General features: G+C 48.4%; 1 protein-coding gene across 1 annotated transcript; it reads left to right on the top strand.

Annotated features, from left to right (window-relative positions):
* The first annotated feature begins 3,609 nt into the window (after window positions 1–3,609).
* LOC133104725 (sulfotransferase 1C4) lies at window positions 3,610–11,757 on the top strand. The gene is made up of 7 exons (XM_061210499.1): window positions 3,610–3,895; window positions 6,335–6,460; window positions 6,953–7,050; window positions 7,338–7,464; window positions 7,682–7,776; window positions 10,460–10,640; window positions 11,506–11,757. The coding sequence occupies exons 1-7, from the start codon at window positions 3,742–3,744 to the stop codon at window positions 11,619–11,621; spliced, it is 897 nt and encodes a 298-aa protein (XP_061066482.1). The 5' UTR covers window positions 3,610–3,741; the 3' UTR covers window positions 11,622–11,757.
* The last annotated feature ends 341 nt before the right edge of the window (window positions 11,758–12,098 follow it).

Raw genomic sequence — 12,098 nt, forward strand, 5'->3', positions numbered from 1 at the left:
AGAAGGTGGGATGGGCTGTGGATGACCCCAGATGTGCCCTGACCCCACACAGTCTGGATGTGGTTCTGGTCTTACTGACCGTGGTCCTGGTTCCTCCTCCTTCCTCCTGATTTGGTCTCAAGGATTGGATAACAACTGAGGAATTTATAAAAAGCCCAATAAGCGAAAGACTGATTCAAGGAATAAAGACAATTTCAGTTCAATTTTATTCAGTACGAGCTTAGCTCACTTCCCAATAGTTGTCTTTTAAAACAGTTTGCTGAACCAAAATATGTTTTAGACCTGCTCCTTCTGTAAAAACATACAAACAAGAAACTGTTTAAGAAAAATGACCTGCATTCTGACTTTTCCTAAGAAAAGCAGGTTAGAAAGCCCCTTTGTAATTTTTTCAAAGGGATCACATTTGAGGCCTAGACAAGCCCCTGGTTTGCACCTGGGACATCCAGAGAGGGCAGGAGGGGGTCTCCTCCCCACACACGGAGGAAAACAGTGGAAAAGAGGAACCAGGAAGACTTAGGAGAGAAAGGGCAGTGACTTTACCTCTGGTGCCAACACCGCAGAATGACTTACATGCCTCAATTCTTATATTAATCCCGTGAGGCTAAAACGGCTCAGAAGGGATTGAGTGACTAGAAAGTCTACACGGGGCAGCTTCAATCCAACCCCAGAGATTTGGAATTCCAAAGCAATGCTTACCAGATGTAGACTTAGCACCACGTGAATTTTAAAATAACTAAGTACAACGCTTTATTTAATTTTCCTGAACTTGTGAGAAAGTTATTGATGTTATTGGGGAAAAATATTAAATGAGAATAGGAACCATCCGTGCAGTCATGAAAATTTTTCAGGTTATTTGAAATCTTCAACTATCCCCAGGTCTATTTCAACCTCAGCCAGTCCTCCTTGGGGACGGGGGGCATTTTCTCGCTGTCTCCCAGCCCTCCATCCCCAGCACACAATGGACTAAACAAAACTGCCAAGATGTTGCTAAGCTCCCCAGCTCTCTACTCTGCTGGCACACAGAACTATAGACCATAGAAGGAAATTTCTCTGAAAAGCCATAGATAATTTTTCTAAGTCTTTTAAAATGCATGTGAGGGCCAGGAATTCCGCCTGGCAGTCTTGGACCCAAGCGTCCATCCATCTCCCTACAGCCGACAGGGAGGCTGGGGGGCAGGGAGAGCCCAAGCATCCCCCTGAGGTCACATGGGAAGAGGGGCCCATAGTCATGGCTCATTATTCACAGATAAGGTTGCTGAGCGGTAAACACACTTTCATTCGCACAACAACTCCATAGGCAGAGGCTCTCATGACCCCCATTTGCAGAGGAAAGTCGGGGTGCAGGGGCACAGTGGGTCAGCACCCCGTCCACAGCCCTCGGCTGCCGGGAGCTGGTGCAGGGGTCAGAGCAGGCGTCCAGTGTCTGCCTTCCGTCTCAGACCCCCAGCCTCAGCCACCAGCTCGCCTAACCCCGGCACAGTGGTGGCTCCCAGACCTCACTCCCTCAGTTCTCCAGTTAGTTTCCCTCTTCCCTTCTGCAGAGGACACAGGCGCCAGCCACAGGGCCGGCTGCGGTGAGGACACGGGCAGAGCCCCGTTTCCGTGCTGCGGCGGACAGGGAAGGACACGGGGCTGAGTGCGGACGGCTGCCCCAAAGGACAGGACGGGGTCACCAGCAAGGAAAGGGGAGGCACCCAAGTTCAGGGAAAGGCTCTCCAGAAAGGGGATGTTTAGGGAGGACGCTAAAGAAGATCTGAAGGTTCAGACGCAGGCGAGCCAGAGCCAGAGGGCGAAGCCGGGGAATGAAGGACAGCCACGGCGGCGGGAGCCTGCGCCTGCGGGGGGCACGGGGACACAGGAGGGGGGACGCGGGGGGCATCAGGGCTGCAGAGCGGGCAGTGTGCACACCCTGGGCTCCCAGGTACCGCAGGGGCACCACGCGGAGGCCCTCGTGGGGTGCTGTGAAGGTCTGGGTGGGAAGCGGTTTAAGCAAGAAGGGAGACTCCTGCCGGCGGGAACAGCATCTGGGGCAGCTGGGGGCGGGAGAGGCGTCTCAGGGTGGTTCTCTGTCAACTCGCTTCCGTGCTGACACTGACCACCGGGGGTTAGCGCAGACCCCACAGGTCAAGGGCAAAGTCTTTCCCAAGACCCCCCTAGATGCACCCACGAGTCGTGGGGACCATCTGTGCTTCTGACCAACCAGTTCTAAGTGTGAAGGGTCCCCATGACCCCCACAGCGTCCATAATGGTGCTTTCAGGACTCACTGAAAGCGCTACACCTCCAATTACAGTTTCATCACAGAGGATTCAGATCACGACAGCCAAATGGAAGAGGTGCTGGGGGCAAGGTCTGGGGCAGAGGGAGCAGAGCTGCCGTGCCCTATCCCCTGTCCTCTTAGAGCCCGGGCACGGCACACCCCTGCCCCGGCCCCTCACTGTGCTCACCGGCCGGGAAGCTGCACAGAGCCTCAGGGTCCTGGGTTCGTGGGGTCTCACGTCACCGGTCACACGGCTGACCCCACTCTCCAAGCCCCTCTCCTCTCCCTGGAGGGGGCATGGGACGGAAAGGCCCAACCCTGTGATCACGCGCTTGATCTTCTGCCGTGGCGGCCCCTCCCCTGGAACTGTCTGTGGGCCCAGCAGGTGTCACCTCGTTGGCACAAACTCAGGTGTGGTCTAAAGGGACTCGCGGTGAACAACCAAAGGCTCCAATCACTCAGGGACTTCCAAGAGCTTTTGAAACTCGGCATTGGGAACCAGAGACAAAGACCAGACGCGTTCTCGATTATATCACAAGGAGAAACAGGAAAGCTGGGGGAGTCTGGTCTTGTTTTCGAGGTGGTCAGCCGAGAAGGGTTGTGGTGGAAATAGGAGGGAAAAAAACCTCCGCTGGAGCCAGGAATGATTCCAAGGAAAGGCACAAGGAGGATAAATAAGCACCAGGGCTTTTAGGAAAACAAGGGGCTTACAGGGGACGTGGCACAAGCCTGGAGGTGAACTCCAGGAAGGAAGAAGCCAGAGGGTGTGTGTTCTGTAGCTCCCAAGTTTTTGCATCCACTTGGCTTCAAACAAGACAAACATGTTTTATTAGCTGTGGACAGACCCCGACTGATATGGACACTGAACAGCCTACAACAGGAAGGGAACCTTCCCTATTAGAGCCTCGTTTACTTTACTCTTAAAAATAACATCGCTGACCCCTTCGGCCATCTGTGCTGGGAGGTTCAATCTAGGCTGTCATTGTTAGCAGCACAGAAACTTCCCTCCAGCCTTTCGGTGTAGGCATTCTGCGTTGCAACCTGTAATCCCACGGGCAGATTCCCTGCAACTTCTTAATTAGCTTAAAATTCCCAGAAGAAACAATTAATGGAGATCTGTGAATTATTCTGTGAACACAGAGGAGAACTACAAGCGAGGTGGCACTGACTCTTGCTAACGGTACAGAAGAGCAGGGCTGAACGCGCACAGGACCCTGGATGGCAGCCAGGAGCCAAGGGCTCAGCAGCTACATCACAGCCCCACTGGGGCTGTTTAGGCCTTTGCGCTGTGTGCAAAGTCCTAAACAAGAGTCCCAGCTCCCTGGATGGGCTGGTTCCCCCCTCGACTGCCAGCCCAAGGCAGGGCCTGAGGTCTGAGCTCTGCCCTGTCTGTACGATGCCAAGAACGCAGCTCTGAGCTGACTGAGAGTAACACTCTCCTGGAGCAGAAGTCTGATATCCAACGCTCTTGGCCTTGAACAAAATGGAGGATTTAAAATTTGACGGCACAGAGCGCCTGGCTGTGGACTACGTGGAGGGGATTCTGCAGCCCACGCCCACCTGTGACACCTGGGATCAGATCTGGAACTTCCAAGCCAGGCCTGATGATCTGCTCATTTCCACCTACCCGAAAGCAGGTAGGCGGGAGGGATGGGGGGAGACGCAGAGGAGGCTTAGGAAGAGAAGCGGGAAGGGTGCATCAATAATGAAATAAACCAACCTGGATTTGAGTGGAAAGCTGTTTACTGGGCAGAGTGATACCGCCAAGACAAATCACAGGTAGTAACTGAAACCACACAAAAAATATTAAAATGACCTACACATCTTAAGAATTTAATTCTCTCTGTGATGTACCTGTTTTTTTACTTCCCTGAAAGAGAGTGAATCAAACAGTCCGAAACAAAGGGGCCAGACTTGCTGCCTTACTTGTTCCCAGCACAGGCCCTTATAGCAGAGCCAGACAGGGCACCCCTGCCTGATCTAGGGAAGAGGAGGGGCTTGGGCTCTGCAATGCTGAGCTTGTAAGTCTCCCAGCTCAGGGTCCCAGAAATACTCTCTTAATTTCCACCCTCCCTGGTGGTACGTTGTAAACCTAGTTTCTTATTTCAATAGTCAGTTTAACAAAGTCACTGAAGAAACAAGACAAACTTGAGCTCAGCCACTGCATCATAAAAATGCGGGGGCGAGCAGAGAAAAAGAGTTCTCTGCAGTTATTTGTGTACATCTACAGTTAAACCAAAAATACAGTATTCAACTCATACCCCGATTGCATAGACATTTGCTCTTTGCAAAGTCAAGCTCCATGTCAATAACTTCTGCTATATGCTCACACACACGTGCACGCACACACACACACTCACGCACACACGCTCCACCCCCTTTGCCTTTATCTGTAACAGTCTGACAAAAGGCTCTACGGGCAGACGGGGCCTTGGACTCACCCGTCCATCGGTTTCATATCGGCCCTGATTTTCTGATCTTACTCATCATAAGTCTGTCCAGAATTAAAATTTTCTAAATGTGAATTTCTGAAAGTACCCACTGGTGGGGATCACATCTCACTGCCTTAATTTCACCCACAACTCTTAATTTATTACCATAATTTCAGTACAATGCTTAATCGTTCATCTTTCCTCCACCTGCCAAATGTGAGCATTAAGATTCGGTTCATGTAGGGTTTTCATGGGTTAGGGGCGAGCAGGACTGTACAATCCAAACAACACACTCAAAAAGTGAAGCACTTGCCAGCTAAGGTGATATTTAGTCAATCACTCAAAACTCGTACACTAATAAAGGCTATATTGATCAGAGGGAAGAAGAAACAAGCTCAGATGATGGAATGGTTTACACCTAAATTTTTAGCAGAATAATAAATACTCTGTGACTGAGGCGAGACAAACACACTGTAGAACCGCTGACTGCTAGGGGACAATCTGACCCTGAACCTCCAGTCGCACTAGAGCCTGCCCCAGTGTTAGCCCGTGGCTGTCAATCCAGAATAAACACACAAAACGAGTACACTTGAACTTCCTTTGAGTCAATAGCTAAAGAAATATTGGTCCTGGATCCTGTAATGAAAGAGTTGGTGCCAGAAAATATTAGAAACCAACTCATCGAGGATACAAACTGCAGTTGCTCTCTTGTTTTCTAAGCTGTGCCCCCTGGTAGACCTAGAAGTGCTGAATTGGGAGCATGAGAAAGGGTCTCGTGACCAGAGTTGATCAGCCCAGACCCAGGACTCAGAGCTCAGTCTCCCAGCCTCCTCCCGCCACGGACTCAGTCAGGTGTCTGGTCAGTAGTCTTCAGCCAAGGCCGAAGGTCAGGTGGCAGCCCCACGCTGGTCAGGATGGGGCGGCCCGCAGGAGCTGACCGGAGCTAGGAGACAGAGGCCCTTCTCGGGGGCAGCAGGGGCAGTGAGGGCGCAGCCTCTGGGTCGAGGTTCCAGGCGGCAAAATGCGGAGTGGCCTCTGCACATCTTCTATCAATCAGACCTCTACCTCCTTCCCTCAAATCCCAGAATGTAAATCAGATCTCAGGACATTTAGAATCTCAGCGGCAAAGGAGCCTAGGGGATGCACTTTTTAGCCTTTCAGGTAAAATAAAGGAAAGCGTGAAAATGGAGACTAAGCCCTAATCATTCATTCATTCGGCCAACATATAACAAGAGCTTCCTTCTGCGTAGCAACCCCATGCTATGCACTTGGGAAACAGAGTCTGAAGACCACACCGTGATGACTCTCCACATCACAGGCTGGTGAGAAAGACACTCGTTCTGCCTTTCTAAGGAACTATGCAGCTAACTCAATAGCATAACAATCCTAATTAATGGTTGTACAGAATAAGAAAAGAACTACATATTTATGAATCTAACGTCCACTCCAAATTGGAGTCTTTGTATAAAAATCCATATCATACCATATTATGATAACACAAGATATAAACAAAGAAGGATGGTTTCTGAATTCCATTATAAAGCTGGCTTTAAAGTTCACACAGCTGCTCTAACAAGTGTTTGGTCACATTCTAAGAACTGCAGTAGATAAAGCCTGTGCTTCCTCATCTTCCTGGGGAATAAGGAACAACCTGGACGCAGGAGATCGTGGACTTGATACAAAACGAGGGTGATATTGACAGAAGCCAGCGGGCACCTACTCACAAGCGATTCCCCTTCATCGAGTGGAAAATCCCGGGCATGGAATCTGGTGAGTACGGCACAGCTGCACTTGACCCCGGGCCTAGACGCCCACCAGGGATTTTTACTATCCAGTAGCCCTCTCAGAATCCCAGGCATTCAAACAACCATCGATGGACTCCGTGACTACCTTTCTCACCGTCTGGCCATCGTTCTAACTCCAGACATTTTCTAATCAAGTTACTGTTTATGCAAAAGTAAGTTAAGTTTTGATTCTCCAATTAGAAATTAACTTCACTCCACGAGGATGAGCCTAGGTAAGATAATTTTATGGTGGAAGGGTTTGAATTTTTTAGGTTCTTCTTTATTTGGTTTATTGTTATGGTTAAAAACTGCTCTAGCCCAAAAAACCCATTCGTGGGCTGCAAGTATTCTCTCAGATGAGATCCACAGAGAGTTACAGGCGGCCTGGAACTGTTCCTAACGTAGTAATAACAAAGCAGCAAGATTCTGAAGCAAATAGAGAAAAATAATGGGCAGTCATTGAAAATCAATTTTACAGGCTTGGAACAAGCTAATGCAATGCCCTCACCACGGATCCTGAAGACGCACCTTCCCATGCACTTGCTGCCACCATCCTTCCTGGAGAAAAACTGTAAGGTAAAGAGCCAAAGGAATTCAGAGTTGATCCCTTAGAAGGACCTCACACTGGTCCTCAGTCAATTTCCTCTTAAAACACTTTCGCTTGTTAAAAAAAAAAAAAAAAAAGAGTCCACCTTGTCACATCATCAATATGCAAATTAATATGAATGCTTTCCACCTCCCACAAAAGCCAAATCACAGAAATGCAGCATCGGAAAAATTCATCTGTATGGAATATAGCCACCCTAACATAACTGTTGGTCTAATCCTGGTTTTGCTTCTTCCCTCCCTCCCTCTGCTCCCAGATAATCTACGTAGCAAGAAACCCCAAGGACAGCATGGTGTCTTATTACCACTTCCAAAGGATGAATAAAGGGCTTCCTGCTCCAGGAACCTGGGAAGAGTACTTTGAGAGTTTTCTGGCTGGGAACGGTGAGAGAACTCAGCTTTGTTCCCATCCTTTCTCAAAATCCTCAAATACTCTACAAAGAAGTCATCATTTCCTTAGAACAGCAGGGGCTCTGCCTTCTTTACGGTGAGGGAATCACCAATGTGACCTTCTCCCTCTCTTCAGGATTCTCCTCCCAGGGGGGTGCTTGTCAGCTGGGTTTCTGCGACTCACTGCCCTATTTCTGATCCCGCCCTGCAGTGTGCTGGGGCTCCTGGTACGACCACGTGAAGGGATGGTGGGACGCCAAGGACGAGCACCGCATCCTCTACCTCTTCTACGAGGACATGAAGAGGGTAAGGAGCAGGGCCGCCTAACGTGTTCCCCTCTGACCGTAAAACATTTCAGTCATAATGTGCGGACCCCATCAGGGACTCACGGATTGAAACAGGGCACAGAAGACGCTACATTTCACCAGCTGCAGCTGTCCACACATCAAACCACACCTGGGACGTCATGAGTTTCTGTATCACACAGTCTCACCTGAGCTTCCTGGAGCTCTGGGCTCTGGGACACCTTTTCCTTATAGGCAGAGGATGGCAAAATGAGGGATGCCTTTTTTTCTCCTTGTATGTGGATTTTTAAATTCCGTTTAGAAGGGGGAAAAAATCTAGCATATTTTGGTTTTTTTTATTAGTACTTGAGGAACGTCATAGTTTCAAGAAACAGTTTAAGAAATTATGGTGCAGTGGGAAACACTAATGGTTTAGAGTCAAAATTCCTGAATCCCAGTTCTGGCTTTACTGCCTGCTGGCAATTATTCTTTGTGAAGATGCTTAGCATCTAGGAATTTAGTTTCCTTACATGCAGAAAGGAGATAGTAATATGCACTCCAAGAGCTGTTATAACGACTAAATGAGGTGGTGTCATGAGAGTATATTGTAAATGGTCATCTACCCAGTCATTTCTGTGACTCCACTGAATACAGGGATCTATACAGAATTACAGTCTCTGTTCTCGAATTTATAACTGAAAGCCTGGTTTTCAAAAGGTACGTCACAGACAGCTGCATGGCCTCTCAGAGCCCATGCCAGGCCTGCTAGGTCAGACGTGCAGTTTTAAAAGATTCCTCGGGGATTCCTGTGCACATTAGTTTAGCTGCATTTCCCTTAGGTTCCATCACTACTGGGCTTTATCCAGCTGTGTCTACAAAATATCTGAAGAGTAAAAAACACAGCATCATTTTTCTATGTTTTTTATTGAGATACAACTGACATGTAACATTATATTCGTTTCAGGTGTACAGGATAATGATTTGATATTTGTATGTACTGAGAAATTATCTCCATAATCAGTCTGGTTAACATCTGTCACCACACATAGTGACAAAAATTTTCTTTCTTGTGGTGAGAACTTTTAAGATCTATTCTCGGTACAGTGTTATTTTACTGTACGATACAATGTTATCAATTATACAATACAGTGTGATTAGTTATAATCACCATGACGTACACTACATCCTATGACTTATTTATCTTACAACTGGAATTCTGAACATTTTGACCCCCTTCACCCACTTCACCTCCCACCTCTGGCAACCACTGATCTGTTCTGTATGGTTTTTTTAAACAGGTAAGTTTCTAGGATTACATTTCTAGGATGCTCAGAACCATGATTCAAGGGCTAGCAGGACAACCCATACAGGTATCAGTATAAAATTCTCTCCCTTGTGTTTACTTGGTACAAAAGTGTGGAGACACCACAGAGAGCACCGAAAAACTAAACAACAGGAGGGCATACAAAAGGAGACTCTGGTCACATACACATACACGTACTGCTGCAGTTCAAGAGCTGTCTCATCACAGGATTCCAGATATAGACACTCAACTAAGGAATATTATAGCAGGGGTTATAAGAAAGGGTTTGCTCTTTTATGACTGGATGTGACAAACAGGGGCCATGATATCAGATGCTACTAAGCTAAGATCAGGGAAAGTCCATGTAGGTGACGCTTGCCCACATATCGTCAGAGCAGTGTCAAAGGAGGATGTGTCCCTGGGAACGGTGGATAGATCCCTGGGGTAGATCCTAATGCATTATGAATGCCAGGAAGAGACTTCACCGAAATGGGCAGTCTAAGCTCAGGGTCCCCAGCGCCCTCTTACATGTTTCTGCGATCATGCTCTGGGTTGTCACCTGCCTGTGGTCACTCAGAGCACGCCGTTCTCAGCACTCTTGCTGATTCCTAGTCTGTGTGAGGCCAACTAAATTCAGCACTTTTGACATCCAAGCTTCAAAGCAGGAGCCCATTTTAAAGCAGGAGACACAGTGGCGGGGATAAACGCCCCCACCGGCAACGCACCACTCCTCCCGGACACAGGGGCCTTCCCACACCACAGTGCCCCTGGGCCGCGTCCCTCTGAGGAGGAAACAGTGGCGCCAATGGGGCTGAAACCTTCTCAGAGACACCGAAGCACCCGGACCAGCTGGGCGCTGCAGCTACTGCCACGGGGCCTCTTGGGTACAAAGAAGTCCCTCCCACCCTCGTGCCCCCCTCACCGGCACCACTGGGAAGGTCTGGGGCCACTTCTGTCCACATGAGAAGCAGGAGATGGGCCGCTGTGGCCGGGTCCCCGACGCTGCCGCAACACCTGCTCTCAGCATCAGTCCAGTGGCTGTCCCCGCGGGGCGTGTAGCTGGACGGGCTAGAGCAGGACATTTGGGCCCGACTCTGGACACATCCCTCTGTGGCACGCGCCCCACGTGCTGCATGTCACTGTGTGGGGAGTGTCTCAGCGACACGCTCAGTTGACGCTTCCATGTTAGAACAAGAAGAGCGTAATGACTCCAATTGATACAGTCACCACATCAAAATGAGTCATTTCTGAAAAGCTGAGCATTTGTGAGACACGATTTTTTAAAATTTTAATTCATGACATGTTACTGATTACTAGCATTCCTTCCAACAGTCTTTTAAAACTATTATTTATTGATATAAATTATCTTATGTCAAGTCTTTTCTTTTGACTCTGATCATAGAACCCAAAGCATGAAATTCAGAAGCTGGCAGAATTTATTGGAAAGAGCCTAGACGATAAAGTTCTGGATAAAATTGTCCATTACAGTTCATTTGACGTCATGAAGCAGAACCCAATGGCAAACTACACGTCGATTCCAGCTGAATTCATGAACCACTCTATTTCTCCATTCATGAGAAAAGGTTTTTATGTTTCCTTTTCACCATAATCTTAAAGGAACTGTCCAATATTTCAGAGTCTTTGGGGAGTTTCTTTTCTATAGATAAGAAAAATAAGATCAAAAATAATTGGTTCTGGGAAAAGAATTATTTAAGAAACCACAGATGAAATGAAATCAATGTTCAGCCACAACTGGAGAGTGAGGTTTGGTGTCTAAGTCCAACCCTTTATCTTCACCTTCCTTCTGGAGTTCTGGCTGATAAGGTGAAAATATACAGAATTAAGTCAGATGGAGCAAAGAATCCACTTTACAGAGGGCTCTAAGCTATCAGAGAGGTCCATTCACTCCAAAATACTTACTGACTGGAGTGGCTACTATGTGCCAGGCACTGTTCTGGGCAATGTTCAGAGCAGTGAACAAAACACATGAAAATTCAGGATGATAGTTGCTAGTAAGTACTATGGAGAAAAAGCAGTCTGGGAAAGGTAACAGGGATTGCACTTGGAGAACTGGAGGGGAATCTTCTTTTTCTTCCCTCCTTTTTCAAAACCGCACGTTGAGTCCTTCCAGAAGCAGGCCCTGCCTGGTCTGCCTGCAGGATGCCAGCCACAGGCACAAGCACCGAGCGTGCTGTGACGGGCAGGAGCGAAAGAAAAGAGAGCTCCTCAGACCTGCTGTTCACGTGGCCGTGCCACCTCCCGACCCACAAGCCAGACAGGCGATTCCTCCCCCTTCCAGGAGGAGACGCTGCCAGGCCAGCCAGAGAAATGTTTGCCCAACTCTGTCCCTCCCTGACGCGGAGTAGAAATCCTCACACAGAAGCGGGAGAACAGAGAAATCCAAATCCCCCCACGGTACTGACACCCACCACCCCACGTCTGTTTCAGGGGCCGTGGGAGATTGGAAGAATCACTTCACTGTGGCCCAGAACGAGAGATTTGATGAAGATCACGAGAAGAAGATGGCAGACACCACTCTAACTTCCCACTTCCGATTCTCGTAAGGAAGAAAAAGAACCAGAGTCCATCGGTGTGAAAGCTGATTACCCTGACCACGTGATACTGGATTCAGGTGGTCAGACTAGTGCTCCTTGTGTTTGCTTTTGTTCACCCTAAAAAAAGTGACAGGGCTATCAGAGGTCAGGGCAAGGTGGAGGGTGGGCAGGGTGGCAGCGTGAAAACCATGGCCTCATTGCTAATTAGCATCACATGTCAGTTTTCCACAGATCGTGCGCTTGTTAACGTATTAAAAATGCTTCGGTCATCACACAAAAGCACAATAAAATTTACAGATTAAGTTCAAGCCAATTTTTAAATGCAGCACTAAATTGTGTAAACAGTTATTTCTAGCAATTTCTTGGTAGGCAAGTAACCATCAGGTGACTCTGTTTCTAATTCACTCCAGTGCATCCACCCCAGCCTCTCGCCGCAGCCTCTACATTTAACGGGACTCACCCCCCTCAGCCCAGCCGCGCTGCAAA

This window comes from Eubalaena glacialis, chromosome 14 (genome assembly GCF_028564815.1).
Source record: "Eubalaena glacialis isolate mEubGla1 chromosome 14, mEubGla1.1.hap2.+ XY, whole genome shotgun sequence".
Classification (NCBI taxonomy): Eukaryota; Metazoa; Chordata; class Mammalia; order Artiodactyla; family Balaenidae; genus Eubalaena; species Eubalaena glacialis.

Excerpts from the sequence above, each read along its gene's own strand:
- LOC133104725 (XM_061210499.1), top strand. The coding sequence starts at position 3,742 with ATGGAGGATTTAAAATTTGACGGCACAGAGCGCCTGGCTGTGGACTAC. Across the intron at positions 6,461-6,952 it reads AATCCCGGGCATGGAATCTG|GCTTGGAACAAGCTAATGCA; the intron begins GTGAGTACGGCA and ends TCAATTTTACAG. Across the intron at positions 7,465-7,681 it reads GAGTTTTCTGGCTGGGAACG|TGTGCTGGGGCTCCTGGTAC; the intron begins GTGAGAGAACTC and ends CCCGCCCTGCAG.